At 30.7% G+C, this 15,887-nt stretch overlaps 3 protein-coding genes across 5 annotated transcripts in view; 1 reads left to right on the forward strand and 2 right to left on the reverse strand.

Annotated features, from left to right (window-relative positions):
• LOC145749804 (T-box transcription factor TBX20-like) overlaps positions 1-207 on the forward strand; it is a 4,258-nt gene extending 4,051 nt beyond the window's left edge. The window contains exon 9 of the mRNA XM_082565666.1: positions 18-207. Within this exon, the coding sequence (XP_082421792.1) occupies positions 18-207 (190 nt within the window). The remainder of the gene's footprint in view (positions 1-17) is intronic.
• A 297-nt stretch (positions 208-504) lies between these two features.
• On the reverse strand, positions 505-10,126 carry LOC145749391 (uncharacterized). Of its 3 annotated transcripts, XM_082565149.1 has the most exons (15): positions 9,988-10,126; positions 8,826-9,188; positions 8,654-8,711; positions 8,341-8,431; positions 7,945-8,129; positions 7,324-7,858; positions 7,134-7,220; positions 6,945-7,051; positions 6,340-6,853; positions 6,000-6,133; positions 5,460-5,579; positions 5,295-5,347; positions 4,997-5,137; positions 1,972-2,060; positions 505-1,691 (listed from the first exon to the last, which is right to left on the reverse strand). In XM_082565149.1, exons 1-15 carry the CDS (start codon positions 10,039-10,041, stop codon positions 1,646-1,648), a joined length of 2,577 nt encoding a protein of 858 aa, XP_082421275.1. In that variant the 5' UTR covers positions 10,042-10,126; the 3' UTR covers positions 505-1,645. The 3 variants fall into 3 exon arrangements, with proteins under 3 accessions (XP_082421275.1, XP_082421273.1, XP_082421272.1); XM_082565147.1 differs by lacking the exons at positions 505-1,691; positions 1,972-2,060 and having other exon boundaries at positions 4,593-5,137; positions 6,945-7,048; XM_082565146.1 differs by lacking the exons at positions 505-1,691; positions 1,972-2,060 and having other exon boundaries at positions 4,595-5,137.
• An 864-nt stretch (positions 10,127-10,990) lies between these two features.
• On the reverse strand, positions 10,991-15,158 carry LOC145751493 (endophilin-B1-like). The gene is made up of 8 exons (XM_082567664.1): positions 15,016-15,158; positions 14,252-14,393; positions 14,041-14,169; positions 13,201-13,427; positions 12,896-12,985; positions 12,568-12,665; positions 12,220-12,406; positions 10,991-11,887 (listed from the first exon to the last, which is right to left on the reverse strand). The coding sequence occupies exons 1-8, from the start codon at positions 15,100-15,102 to the stop codon at positions 11,780-11,782; spliced, it is 1,068 nt and encodes a 355-aa protein (XP_082423790.1). The 5' UTR covers positions 15,103-15,158; the 3' UTR covers positions 10,991-11,779.
• Between the last annotated feature and the right edge of the window lie 729 nt (positions 15,159-15,887).

Genomic DNA, 15,887 nt, shown 5'->3' on the forward strand with positions numbered 1-15,887 from the left:
CGTCAACAACAATATAGGGCAGCAGCAGCGGCCGCAGCATTCACACAATTCCAAGTTCTTAGACAATTTCACCCGTACCTAATCCCCGATCAATCTCGCAACTTACACGCGCTCATGAACCGCAGTGAAAATAACTACAAGTTAACAACCCGGAATAACGCTTTGCGACTCCAACGAGGGGGACTAGACGCTCTGCCAAGAAAATAACATAATATTTTTAATTTTATCAAATAAAACGTGAAGCCATTGAAACTGTTATAAAAAAAGTAATCACACGAATCTATACGCACTTGTTTAAAAATGATCAAAATTTGCTTAAACTTCCTAGGTAACCAAGACAAATACTGTTTGTTATAGAACAAATGCTGTCTTATTAAATAAAACTATTAGATTGGATGTTTTACTATAACGAAATCAATTGATGACATTCTGTTTTTTTTTGAATGTTAATAAAACAAATAAATATTATTTTTATTTTGTTTATTATACCACATAGTGGCTACAACTAATAACAGCAGATCACACCAATCTGCAGGTCTTCAAATGATGACGTAGAGTTGAATTAATTCGCTTCAGTGATCACCAATCAGATTCAGGTTTCCTTCTAGGGTTGCAATACAGGAAGTACGTCACAATTTAAATTATGTGCGCACAATTACTTAAACGCAATGGTAAAACCTGAATAGTTTGAAAGTAGAAAAATGTTGATTAAAAAGTTAAAAAACACAGATATTTGGCAACAAAATATAAAAATTTAAACACAGTTAAACGAATACTTTAAACTAAAAAACGTAAATACAAAAATTATAATAAAATTCTTAATAAAAAAGCATATTTTAAAATTAAAAAATAATTAGAAAAAGTCAAAAGTTGAACTTACATATAAAATTGGAGTTAAATTTAAATTCCGAATACAGAAAACAAACCCAGACACACAATTACAACAAGAAAATATATTTACAAATAGCAAACATTGAAATTTATTGAGTAAACTTGCAAATACCAAGTACTAAAGGTGATCAAAAACTAAAAATTTTACGACTAAAAAAAATTAAGGTACTTTTGAATAAATTTATATCCAATACGATTGCCGCACAAAAAAATTAATTTTTTAGTGATTTTGTACAACGCCAACATAAAGAAAAACAGAAAAAACAATATTTACAATTATGAATTTAAAGTTCAATTATATACACTCCAATGAAATATTTACCACATACAGTAATTACCAGTAATTTCGTCCAAAAGTAAAGTATTTTTATATTCACTTTAAAAATATTATTATCAATAATTTAAAACAATTTTTGCAAAACTACTGTATTCCTATAGCCATGACTTAATTATACAGTTGGCAAATTATTACTAACTATTAATAAGTTAAACAAAAATTATGCCAAATTTAAAAAAAGATAATGTATTAATGTATTATTTTAGAGTTTATAAATGATCAATTTATATTAAAAAAAACGTTTTTTTGTAGGTTGTCATTATACTGTACCCAATGTACTTAATACCTAACTTACAGTAGGTAGCTTATATACAAAGAGCTTTTTTTTCAATATTATATCACTGTAATTAATGTATAAGCATATGCTATTTAAACATTAGCGATATGGCAAACAAACGTCGATGATTCGCCAATAAATTAATTTCCAAGTGATACAGAAATAATTGATAAATCCACCATGTGCCTGTAATAGTTTGTTAAAATATAAATAAACTTTTTAAAATGCAAAAAAAAAATTAAAACATTAATTTTAATTACTTTGGTATGCAGTATAAGTTAGTTAATTAATACCTGGGAATGTATTATGACAAATATGTTACTGTAAAAAATGTATAATCTATTTTAAAACAAGTGTGGCATTTGTTTTTGTATCTTCCCTACAAAAAAAAACACCTGTAATTCGATATTAAAAAAACACATTTAAATTGCGACACAAGGAATGACGTAAATCAAATCCTAATTACCTGTTGTAACGCTCTGAAAATTGTTTAGCATGTTGAACGTTACCAAAACTTCCAACAAAAATTTTTCTAGCTGGGTCGAATTCAAAGTTCTAAAAAAATGATAAAATTGTTTTAAATTTTATTTTAAAACTTTAAAATAAAAACGTCAATATTTTTACATACTTTGTTTTTATAAACCAATAACTATTAGGTAAGAACTTATGGTACATTTATCTTCTAATTTTTACTAAAACAACCAAGAAAAAAAAGTTTAAATTAACAACGAAAAAATAATATTTTTACACTATACAACTGTATATGTAAATGAAACTACAAAAAAGTTTTAAAAAATTTCAAATTTCTATACTTTTGTAAAAAAAAATTTTGTGTATTTAAAAATATTTGTACATTTAATATAACCATATATAACACCTGATTTCCTTAATATTTAAAACGAAACTCAAAATTTTGCAAAACATGCGCACATTTGTTTACAAACAACAGAATCAAAAAATGATTCACGTTTTTTAAAAGTTCAAAATCGACGTCACGTGTTCTAAAGGTGTCCCGTGACAACCAAATTACGTTAAGAGAAACGAGATGTTGCGTAATATCCGGTATTGCTCACAAGAATATGATATTGCTTAATCAGCTGAAATTATGGGACTTTTTTTTCCTTAAAATTCGAAGGGAATTCACCAAGGAATTTCAACAAAAATTTACCGGGTATAAGGTATGATTAACTTTAATATAAATACCTGGCCAAATATTAACCATTCTCCATTATAAATTTTGTAATTTACCGCATTTAACTTTGCTAAAATTAATCATGAATTTAATTAAATTGTTATTGGGAATTGTGACAGTTCTACAAATCAATGGAGTAACACTAGGATTCAGAATACCTACTACATCAGAAACAACAACTACGAGGTAATGATTTGGCCTTACTACTTAAAATATTTGTAAAATTTTGTTAACAATGAACACTTAGTAAGCGTTTTTACGCAGTATAGTTTGAAATTGAAGGTTTAGTTATTTGCAAAGTCCTGAAGGTAAATAACATATTACTGTTTGGGATATCATTTACACATGGTATATTTTAACTTGCTAATTAGATTATGATTTATTGATACAGGAAATAGGGAAGTTAGCCTAAATGTTTGTTTAGATAAGCTTTCTATTATAAAATACAGTTTAAATAAACATAAAACAATATACAGAAACAAGCAAACATTAATTAGATTTATTATTTTTACAAATTTGTTACCATTTCTAATATGTTAACCAGGTGATGAATCAATTTTAAAATTAAATTAAAGAAATGAATTTGTTTTGTTTAAGTCACATCAGCGGAGGAATATCATTTCCGCACGAAAGTAAGAACGGCAAAGAGACACTAAAATCTGACAAAGACAATTCTGACAACCTTGGCGGAGGAATATCGTTTCTGCACGAAAATAACAACGGCGGAGAAACAACAAAATCTGACAAAGACAACACTGGCGGAGGAATATCGTTTCCTCACGAAAATAAAAACGGCAGAGACACACCAAAACCTGACAATGACAACACTGGCGGAGGAATATCATTTCCTCACGAAAATAAAAACGGCGGAGACACACCAAAACCTGACGATGAAAACACTGGCGGAGGAATATCGTTTCCTCACGAAAATAAAAACGGCGAAGACAAACCAAAACCTGACGATGACAACCTTGGCGGAGGAATATCATTTCCTCACGAAAATAAAAACGGCGGAGACACACCAAAACCTGACGATGACAACCTTGGCGGAGGAATATCATTTCCTCACGAAAATAAAAACGGCGGAGACACACCAAAACCTGACGATGACAACACTGGCGGAGGAATATCGTTTCCTCACGAAAATAAAAACGGCGGAGACACACCAAAACCTGACGATGACAACCTTGGCGGAGGAATATCATTTCCTCACGAAAATAAAAACGGCGGAGACACACCAAAACCCGACGAAGACAATTCTGACAACCTTGGCGGAAGAATATCGTTTCCGCATGAAAGTAACAACCACAAAAATAAAAACAGCGGACATACACCGAAGCATAGGAAAGACAAATCTGACAAAACTGGTAACTTACAATTATTTAAAATTACCTTTAAACTATTTTTCCGAAACACTCAATTTTTAAATTTTTAATGTACCTACCCATAAACTTTATAGTCACCCATTTAAGTAAACATACAAACATTTTAGGAACTGTTAACGACCCAAACAGCACAATCTTATCATTGAAAGCTAAGGTCTCACATCTTGAACACCATTTAAATGTAAGTAACAAACTTATTGTCAAATGATAATTTACCTAATCTTTAAACTTAAATAATGTTTTTTTTAAAGGAATTGAATTCTACAATTCTCAAGCAAGCAAATGATATTAGCAGGTTACAAATGGCAACAGAAAAACCTGATAAGGTTAAATCAACATGCACTGCAAGTCTTGTTTTAACAACAGTGAATATAGTGATACTGCTAGTTTTGTCAGCGATAGCTTTAACCATTCTTAAAAAACCTTTACAAAGTCACTTGAGGTAGGTTACCCAACTACATTTTTAAATTATGACTAAATAAAACTTTTTAAACTGTGCCATCAAGTGACAGCGTGGTGTAGTGGTAAGAACACTTGCTACACCACCATGGGGTCGTGAGTTTAATCCCACTGCTCTCATGCTGTAGCGCCCTTGAGTAAGGTGCTATAAACGGTATAAACTCCTGCTGAGCCAGCACTTAATCAGCAGCATAATTACCGGGCAATTACAATCTATATAATATCCCAAACTACCAAAGGCAACTCGAGACTGGGTCGGAGTAACTGATGTTACTCTATGTTTAGGTCACACATTCGACCTTTCACATCGAGAATAAAGATATATCCCCCCAAAAAAAGTAATTTAAAAAAAATTCTATGTTTCTACAGAATAAGTCGGAACCGAGTTGGTAGTTCTGCTGAGGCTGTCCCAATGAATCAATAACAACAAACAAAACAAAACAAAAAAAAATTACCTCCACTGGCCCAATATTCAGCATTAGATTTTTAATTATCTCCGGCTTGGTTGAAGTAGATACATTGCTTACTGTTACACTTAATTCTTTGACTTGACCTGTTATGGTTTGGTTAACTTCGCCTTTTAAAACTGGCAATTTCTACAAAAAATCACTTTTAAATATTAAAGTTTGAAAATTAAAATTAAATAAGTTTTACTTGGTCAATAGAATCTTAAAGATAATTATTTTTTTAATAAACTAACTATTGTTTTAGGGTACATTTTTTTTACAAATATATATTTTTAAATTGTTTAACCTCATTTGCTTCGCTGTTTCCTTGTTTGTTACTTTGTTGTATGCTTACTTGACCTGTATAACAAAATAGATGATTGAATAAAAATGCACAAAAATTTTTGTGTTTGCAAATGCACAAAAATTTCACAAAAAAAAACAAACAATCGAAATTTTTTTAAATTTTTACCTTTATTATTATTGTTATTCCTTCTAGTTTTATTTGCAAACACGAGTTTTCTTTGCTCAGATTGCTGTCTTAGAAGTTCTTGATAATTTGCATCTTCAGTCGTTTCCTTCCAGATCTTAAGTAACAACTTTTAGTTTCAGACTTTTTTTATTTTTTGGTACGCCAACTTTTAGTTTCAGACTTTTTTTATTTTTTGATACGCCAACTTTTAGTTTCAGACTCTTTTTATTTTTTGGTACGCCAACTTTTAGTTTCAGACTTTTTTTATTTTTTGGTACGCCAACTTTTAGTTTCAGACTCTTTTTATTTTTTGGTACGCCTTTTTAAACCTAACTATCACTACATTTGCTAAAACAAGGTTAAAGTTACAACTTAAATTACCTTATTAAATAAACAAAAATTAAAAATTAAAACCTTTTAGTTTCTAAATAAAAGCTTTAGTTTAAAAATTTAACAATTGTCCTGTTTTAAACCCAAAATAGCAAATTTCAATTGACATTATCCTCTATTACAACTAACAACTACTAATATTTGCCTGAGATTTTGGTGTTTGTTGAACATTAGCTGAAGGCGGGGGTTTGATTCTTGAGAAATTTTGCTGATTAATTTGCTCTTTGGTGTTAGATCTTGGAGCATTATTGTTGTAATTTCCATGATTTAGAGGTTGTCGTGCCCTATTTCAAAAATAAAAATAAGATATACTGGTGAACAAATGTAAATTTAAAATGTTTCTATTTAAAAATAGGATTTTAGGCTTTAGAATTTGCCCGAAATATCGTTAACATTCTTGAGTTCATTTCAAAATCATTTTCTGTACTTTTGCACCCTTGGTACATGTTTTAAAAAGAGTTATACAAGTTAGCAATAATTCTAGCCTTACCGTGGCATGTTCTTGTTGGCATTTATGGCACCTCTTTGGTGCTGTTCTCTTGGTTTATTCATCTGCATCCGCTGGGGAGCTCCAAATCTCTGTTGTCCACTCTGGATCACTAGTCCTTCAACCGGAGGTCGAAAAGGATTAGATGAAGACAATCCTGGAATTTGGGGACGAGGAGCAGCAACTTGTGGCCACTGAGGCTTGATTGAAGGAGGAGGCACAAGTCTCGGTGGGGGAACATTGATGTTAAGAGGAAGAGGCAGCATGGGAGGAGGTACACTTACATTGGGAGGAGAAATAAGTCTTTGCTGGTTATTGAGAGTTGAGACCCTTGGTGGAGGGGGGATTAGTACCGTAGATGGTGGGATCGAGGGGGGTGGAAAAGAAGGTGGGGGAAAAGGGATTTTGGTAGCTTGCGCAGGATTTTGAAATGGGGTAACAGTTGCGGAGGAGGGAATTGACCTTGCTCCTTTAAAATGAGGATTTATGTGGATTTTGCCAATCTTTTTGTTGGCATCTGTAAATGCAAAAAAAGAAAAAACCAAGATAAAAATATTTTTAAAACTGTTTTTATCTTTTAACAGCTTTAAAAATAAAACAATTTTAACCTTGTTGCAACTGTTCAGCAATTGATGCTTTAGATCTTCTATAACCAGGAGAATAAGATCTAGATCTTCTTCGAGACCGCTTCCTTGATGAAGGAGATCGCCTTCTTCTATTTAACAGAAAATATTAAATCAAAAAAGTGTTTTGTAAAAAAATAAATCCAAATATACAAGCCAGCGAAAAGCGTTAACCTTTTTGATTTCATCGATCTTTTTCTATGACTGGATCGTCCCAAAGGTGACGGAGATCTAGACAGTGATCTGGGACTGCGAGGAGCACTATTAAAAAATTTATTATTTTCATTTATGACACATACCAAGTACAGTATTTCTAAAAACTCAATATTTTTTGTTAATGATAGGTTATTAAATTTAAAAGAACCTTGTAATTTTAACTGAAAGTTGTGAGTCTTCAGCAGTTCTATCCGAATAAACGACTTCCCTTCCCCCTTGATCAACTCTTTTGTTTGTTGTCGACAATAATGTTGGAATCGGAGCTCCCTCAGCGCCTATTGGATGATTGCTTGCCACTACTAGAGGGTTGGCTAATGTATTAAACAACACAGGGGGTGGCATTGAAGATACAATTTGAGAAATAGGCAGTGTTGGTGGGGGAATAGTGCTTGGAAAAGGAAGTGAAACAGTAGGTTGAAATGGTGTATATGGTTTTTGATTTTGGCTTGAAACAGTTTGTTGTAAATTAGGAGGTGGACCCAGGTGATTTGGTCTTATTTGTTGTTGTTGTTGTGTTGATATATTGGGTGGGGGACCAAGAATGCCCAAGCCTCCAAAATATGGGGGGCGACCTTGGATTAGCACAGGTCGATTCATGTTGGGTCTAATCATGGGGCGAGAGAATGATGAAAATTGTTGTATTCCTCCACGTTGAAAGTTTCGGCGGTTTCCATTCATAAAATCTAAAAAATTAAATAGATAACAAAAATACTTTTATCACAAATATTTAAAAATAATTGAGATACAGCAACAAAAATTAATAATATACTTTGTCGATTTTGTTGCTGGCCTCTATTTTTCATTCCCTGTCCTCTCCCTCTTTGTCCTCCCCTTCCACGCCCTCTTCTACTTCTTCTCTCCATCTCCTCTTTATCAAAGTCCTCCAATTGTTTCTGTGCTTCCTCAGACAGCTCCAAGGTATCTGGAATTTCTCGTTTATCAGAAGGTTGGTTTCTAAAATATGAATAACATAGTTCATATATTTTATTAATTATAGTCAATGGAGGTAATTATTGAAAGGTTTTTGTATTAAATCTTATCTGGTTTTTAAATTTGCTCCATGAAACATATAGTGCCAGCAATAATCTACACAAGTTTTATAAAAGTAGGAAACCTTTAGTCTTAATTTTAAACATATTAAATCGGTTTAACATAAATGGTTCACCTTGTTGTAGGTAAATTAGATTTTGATGTTCGCTCTGACTTAAATCTTCCACCTCGATCATCCTCGTCTTCATCAGACTCCTCCAGGTCATCTAAAGATTAAAACAACAATATAATTAAAAAAGTATTTGACCGACTTAAAAAAGATGAGGAAATGAGTGCAAATTATCAGAAAGAATTAGTGAGGACTGTAAATTTAAAAAAAAAATTGATGTGGCGTGTACAGAACATAAATATCTAAAAAAATCTAAAACATTTTTTCAGATAATTGATTGTAACATGAAAACATTACATGTAGTGCTATAACAACATACCATATTGTTCATCTCCATCCAAAACACTAGCATCTATTTGATCATCATCATTGTCATGCTATAAAAAATAACACAATTTCAATAAAGGTATGTCACTATTTCATAAATTTAAAAATATGTAGAAATTTAGAAATAAAAAATGTTTGTGAAAAAAAAATTTTTTTTGACTTACCAACAAGTTTGTTTCACTTTCTACTTCAGCCTCGGTTGAAGAAATCGACTTTTTTACTCGTTTTACTGGAATTTCATCTTCTAAATCATTATCAACAGCATTATTCTCTGACACAACTTCACTTAGAGTTTCATTTTTATTTTTCTCTTGAAATACGGGGTCTAAATCACTTCTTGTTTCTTCAACAGGAACAGGAATATTTTTGTTATCAATTTCTTGAGATTCACTTTGATTATATGATACTTGTTTTATTTCGCAAACTGGAGGATCCGGGGAATTTGCAACAAATGCTGATTCTTCTTCTTCTTCACTTCCATACAAAAGCTCATTCTCATCCAAATCTTCATCTAAGATGTCGTCTTTCTGTGATCAGAAAAAAATAGGCTTTTTGTAAAAAATTTATTAATTTTTTACTATTTTTTTTTCAGTATACAACAGACATACATTGTTTAAGGAATAAATAAATTGCCAACCAAATTATACAATATGAGTAATAAAGACAAACGAACATTCATATTACAATCTGCTGATGAAAAAATAAAGTGGACAATACTAAAGTACAGGATGCAGGATAGTGCGGGACATATTAATCGTTAACAAAAATTCACAGAATGCAAGACAGATGGGCATTTTTGTTCTTTACTGCAGGATAAATACGGTTTTTACCTAAAGGACTGAGGAAAAATGCCAGATTGACTTTAAAGGCCAAGGAATGATGTAAAAATAACTATAAAGTGCAAGGAAAGATTAGGGAAGGGTATAAAAATTTTGTCTTTTTCTGCATTCAGCGACTTTTTGTTAATGTTTACATACGGTATCGTTATTTCTTGCACCCTGCAACTTCCCGCATCCTGTATTTTAGTACTACCCAATACAATTCACGCTGACAACATAATGTTATTGCAGAACTTGCACATAATTTAATTTTCTCTATTTGGTGCTTAAAATTATAATAAATCATTTATACCTCTTTGTATACTATTTTCAGTAAACGTTTAGCCATTAATGCCAAAAGTATTGACGCAATCTATATCAGTTTAGTGTGGCCTTGCATATAGAAAGGCTGATATAATTCCTTTTTTTAGTTTCAATACGATATTTTATTACACTCAGACATTACATGTCATATTCAGTTAAAAACCCTATTTTATTAGATTATTACCTTTCTGTAATCACCAGATAAAAGGTCATCATCTTCATCCAAGTAATCAGCCATTAAAGATATCTGTTAGGCTGCAAACTGACAATAACCAAATTCAAAATATTTTTTTTGCAAAAAAAAACGACAAAGAGAAAAGCAGAACAAGACCAACAGTGGTTGTGACCGAAAACTGAAACAGCAAACGTAATTAAAAATAGTCTTTTTTTGTATATCTCTTTATCCTCGATGTGGAAACTTCAAATTCACGACCTAAACATTGAGTAACATCAGTTACTCCGACCCAGTCTTATGTTGCCTTTTAGCAGTTTGGGATATTATAAAGATTATAATTGCTGGTAATTATGCTGCTGATTAAGTGCTAGCTCAGAAGGAGTTTATACCGTTTATAATGTGTTATTTAAGGGCGCTACAGCATGAGAGTAGTGGATATTGAACTAAAGACCTCAAGGTGGTGGAGCTAGTGTTCTTACCACTACACCACGCTGCCGGTTTTCTTATCCACTAATGCAATAATAAACCTTTTTTTTACAAAAATATTAAATAAAAGATAGATTTTTTAAAAAAAATTGGGACCTAAATTTATATTAATAATTAAAAATTGCTTAATTCGCCCATTTTCCTGGATATCGAATTTTTAACACGACATTTTACCAAAATTTGGGCCACTATATTTTTAGAAATTAGGGGGCATTCTCAAAAAAATGTCTAGAGTAAACGGGTGTTAGAAATCTCTATTGGTGGTAGAATGGTTTTTCGATAACAAATCATTATTTAACTTAATGGCCATCTTTTGGTGTAGGAAAGTTTTTGAAAACTTATGCTTAAATTTATTACAGGCATTAAATAAAACTTCATTTAATTAAAGTATGAAATTTACAAGTGACTTTTAGGAAAACTAATTATCCACAAACACATAAAACAATAAATTATTACAATTTTAAAACGACTTTCATAAATTATCATACAGAAAACTAAAAAAACATGCTTTAAATATATTGCTAATAAAATTAAATTAACGAATTTAGATACAATATTAAAATCAAAAAAGGAGATTTAACCAAAAATTTAACCGCCATACCTCACGTTAGTAGGAAAATACCGTAATCAATTTTACTACAACCACTTAACTATATATTGCGCCTTTATTTTACAAAAATTAAAATTAGGTTTGCCTACAACGTATCATAAAACATCTAACACACTAAACACTTTATTTACCATAAAAACAGGTTAGCTACTGGCAATCTAAGCAGGTATTGCAACAATCAAAAGTAGGTTATATAATGCAAGAAATTGAATTTTTGATAATAAACTTAAAATAAAAATGAAATAAATGTTTTTGGAAAAATAAAAAAATTAGAGGTCATTTCATATTTCTTTAAACTTAGACCAAAAAAATAACACTATATTATTAATATTTTAATTACAAGTACAGGCTAAAAAATTACAAAAACTAGTTGGAAAAAATACATTTTACCATGCTTAGTGCTAATAATTTAATTACATTCACTATAATAAGATGTAACAAATAAAACAATGTTAATGTTTAAAGCAACCTTAGCTACTTTGGCAGGGCTGGTATAATATAACAACAAAAACAATGCTGTTTTAGGAGCCTTGAACTAACAATTATTTAAATGATGTATGAATGTTATATAATGAACTATATTGGACAAAACACATACAAAGCGCAGTGCCTTTTGCTAGCAGCATATTATGCATTACTACTTCATCAACTACAATTTAAATCCTTAGAAAACATCAATTACTATAACATGCTATATAATTAAATTCAATTAAGGATTGATACATAAGAAAGTGGTACTTTCCCTTTCGTGGTACCTCTTTGACCCATTAACCAGTCCTTACTTAAACCAGGGGCTTCATGAACAAAAATAATCTAAAACAATAAAAAAGATGGTTATAAAAGCATAATATTTAAAATACAGTTAAAAATCAACCTTTTTTGTATAGTTTTATTCTCAATGTGGAAAGGTCGATTTCACGATCTGAACATAGAGTAACATCAGTTACTCTGACCCAGTTTCGAGTTACTTTTGGCAGTTTGGGATATTATAGGTTGCTGAATTAGTGGTTTAGCCGGAGTTCATACTGTTAATGCACCTAACTTTAAGGGCACTACAGCATAAGAACAGTAAGGATCAAACCCAGGACCCCATGTAGTAAAGTCATAAGGCAGCCATGAGAAACTTGTATGATAAAATAACTTACTTCATCTGCTAGTAGTGATAACTCAGTGGTGTCAGATGCATCATAATCATACAACACTCGAGCCTGTTTTGTGGATGACAGACTTGTGTATTTGTTATCCACTGCTATATTTCCTACTTGTACGTTGCTTCGACCCGGACCACCAGATTGGTTAAACCTACTGGCTTGAGGTGATGATTCACATTTTCTATAATATTAATATTTACTTAAAACTTAGTTACAAAGTTTTAAAATTTGGTAAAAAAACAAACATATATTAAACAAAGAAAGTATTCGAGAAATAATTTTTTTGAACCATAGCTAGTTTAATTTTTTATACAAAAAACTGTAAAATTTAATTCAGTTTACCTTAACTGGTCTTGTAAATGTTTCATGTGCTGATGACATTTGGCATAATATTCAGTTTGAGCATCTACATATTCATTTAAACATCGAGAATGGTGAGCCTATTTATAAAACAAATAACCATTTAATATAATGGAAAAATGTCAATGGTTCAGTATGCAAATTAATCATTGTTGTGGGAAAAGTTGCCCTGTTTAACTAACACAAGAGCAGCACTTGAAATATGTTTGATTTAAAAAAAGATCAATTTTATTTAAGAAGCCAGTTGTTCAAATTTGATGATTGATTTATATTTAAAACTATATCCGGCATAAATTTTATGGCAATATACCTGAGTGCTACTGACTCCTTCCAATAGTAATTTAGTTATTTCTTGTTGTCTGTCAAAATCAGTTTGGGCAATCCTTAGTTCACTTTCAGCCTTTTGTTAAATGAAAAAATAGATTGTAAATTCATTGAAATACTAATACCTAAATGTTAGTAATTGTAATTTTTGAATTACTTACTATACAGTTCTTAACAAAATTGCAAGGACAATAAAGTACAAGTAAATATAATATTGCACTATAGAAATTAAAATAAAACTGCATTTGTTAATATTATTTAAGAAATTCTATCTTTAAAAAAAAAAATTACCAGTTGTCGAGTTTCAAGAGTTTTTGCTTTTTTGACTCGATTCTTGCAAGAATCTAAATCCAATCTCTTTTTCTCTAATGTTTTTTTCTCCTTCTGTATCGTCCGACAATCCCCTTCCAGAAAGTTGGATAATGGTTGAAGAAAATTCAACATACTTGTTTGCAAGAGTGATTCCTCAGCATGCCCCAGTTTCATGTGAGTTTGACCGCATTTAATAAGTGATTCACCTAAACAAAGATTTTTATAATATTAACAAAATTTAAGCTTTGTATGAATATATTTTTCGTATAGGCCTATTTGTATTAAACCTTAGTCATTAAAAACAAGATTAAACTATGATATCATGTCTAGCAATGCTAAAATGTAAGAATTTTCCTTTTTAGGTTATTTTAATTTTTATTATTTTAAAGTTTGTCACCATTATGTTTATTTTACAAAATAAAAAACCTGATTCAACAAAATAACAAAAAAGTCTGTTCTTAATATTTTTTAATTCTTTTTAAAAAACATTACTAGATGAACAATGTTTGCATATTATTATAAAAAAAAATTGTTGATAACCAAATGTTTTTATTAACAAGTGCAGTGAGTGATTATGTCCCTTTTAACATAATTTCAATGCTCTCAACAATTTCATTGGTGATGTAACCATGAATTAAAAACAAACAATAAACATATGTTGTTATTATTTCCTATAAGTGCTCCCATTGTTATTGGTTATAAATATAGCAGCCGAAAAGAAATTATAAAAACATTTAAAATAATCTAAAAAACAATATATACTATTCATTCATGCAGTATATTTAGCTTTAGATATTTAAATATAAATAAATAAATTACCATAACAAGTTCCTGGGCCAAAATCATTGCCAGCTTCAGTCATTGTTAAACCCAGTTGTTCTGTGTTGTTGATTCTGTCTGGAGGCTTACGATCTAATTTAGAATAAACAAATTCTTCCATTCTCGTGTCTAAATACAATAATTCCTATTTACTCCAATTTTAAATATGTTTATTAGGATTTCAATCTTTATTTAATTTGTTTTTATTTACTAGGGTTGGGTTGTAATGCTGCTTCGGTTGAGCTTTTTAGTTTTTCAGTCCATATTCTTGTTTTATCATATCTTAACTGCAGGGCCTCGAAGTTAGCATCAAACTCAGTTTTTTCAGCACTTCCTAACTTTTCCTCTGTGTACTGTAAAAACAATTATCATATGTTAGGTTATTACAAAAGGGAATGTTAAAATTTACAAGTGACACATCAGAAAAAATAAGAAAAACATTTTCTTTACTATATAAGCCGATGAGGTACTTTGATTTTTGTATTTATTTATCCTCAATGTTAAAGACCAATTTTAGAGCCCAAATGTATGGTAACTTTGTTATCTTTAACCCAAATTAGATTGACTTAATCCTGTATAATTTATAAGTACTCATTTCTGACAAAGTAATATGACAGTTAAATTGTCAAGCTACAAGATCTATATAACTACTGTTTGTTAAAAACAAACAAAAAATTTTATGCCTTTTTACATCCCAGTCTAAAAGGTAGGGCAGTTTTCAGCGAAATCTTGTGCGTGCAATCCTAAAAAATAGTGTTGCTGCGCGTGCACACGCACTTAAATTTTTGGTCTACGCTTAATTTATGTTGCCTATTACACTTTTTTAAACACCAGGCGTGTAAAACGCTATTTTTAAGCGTGCATTTTTTTAAACAAAAAAAATCTTGTGCGTGCAACTGCCCTACTTTCAAGAATGGTCCACATACACCACAATTGCACATCAACAGTGAAAAAAAAAATTTAATAAATGCAGACCTGTTTAGCTCTTGAGAACATAGTTGTAGCATCAGAAGTTAGTTGACGCATATCTGGCATGCTTAACTTTGGAACACGAAAATCCATTATAAAAAAATTACAATTAGACAATCTTATTTCATAAATACAAATTTAGCAGATCTGCAAATACAAAAATTGGGTTAATATTAAATGTTTTTTTTTATATTTTATTACTAATGATTGTATTAATCTAATCATTATAGCAAATACGAAATATGACACAGTTTCAAGTTAACATATACTAACACTCTAGCTGTGTCACGTTAAAACTCCAAAATTCCATTTAAAACTCTAATTTTAACACTACAGTCACATTTCTCACAAAAATGATAAATAAGGTTAATTTTAGGCTAGTAGGTGCGTTAAATAAGTTTACAAATAAAGTTAAGTCCAGCAGTTCGTAGAGACACTATGTAAAAGGCGGAGTGCTTGTGCAGAGTGCGGAATGCGAAGTGTTTTGATTTTTCACTTATGGTGACGTCATCGAAAAAAAATGTTATGTTGGGACGATAATAGCATAAAGTTAACTTATACCATCTGTCCATCTGTGAACTATACCCAGCAGATATTGATAAATAATAATATTTTGACAAAATTATGTATTTCTATTATCAGTTTTTAGGCGGAAATAACGTCATAACCTCTGTGTGTCACATTTTTATTGTCACGTTCCCAACAGTAAGTGACGTCAATCGCTTACATCTGAGTTATTGGTAAAAGTGCTTACCTCTAAAAAATGGGTAAAAGGGCCTACCTAATAAGGTATAATTAGAAGTGCCTACTTCTGAGATATTGTTGAAAGTGCCCACTCTCGGAGATATTGGAAAAAGTGCCTACCTCTGAGGTATTGG

Source organism: Corella eumyota, chromosome 4 (assembly GCF_963082875.1).
Source record: "Corella eumyota chromosome 4, kaCorEumy4.1, whole genome shotgun sequence".
NCBI lineage: Eukaryota > Metazoa > Chordata > Ascidiacea > Phlebobranchia > Corellidae > Corella > Corella eumyota.

Excerpts from the sequence above, each read along its gene's own strand:
- LOC145749391 (XM_082565146.1), bottom strand. The coding sequence starts at position 10,041 with ATGGCTGATTACTTGGATGAAGATGATGACCTTTTATCTGGTGATTAC. Across the intron at positions 8,432-8,653 it reads GGATGGAGATGAACAATATG|ATGACCTGGAGGAGTCTGAT; the intron begins GTATGTTGTTAT and ends TTTAATCTTTAG. Across the intron at positions 5,348-5,459 it reads GAATAACAATAATAATAAAG|GTCAAGTAAGCATACAACAA; the intron begins GTAAAAATTTAA and ends TTTGTTATACAG.
- LOC145751493 (XM_082567664.1), bottom strand. The coding sequence starts at position 15,102 with ATGGATTTTCGTGTTCCAAAGTTAAGCATGCCAGATATGCGTCAACTA. Across the intron at positions 12,666-12,895 it reads AAGGAGTCAGTAGCACTCAG|GCTCACCATTCTCGATGTTT; the intron begins GTATATTGCCAT and ends TTTTATAAATAG. Across the intron at positions 11,888-12,219 it reads TATCACTACTAGCAGATGAA|ATTATTTTTGTTCATGAAGC; the intron begins GTAAGTTATTTT and ends TTATTGTTTTAG.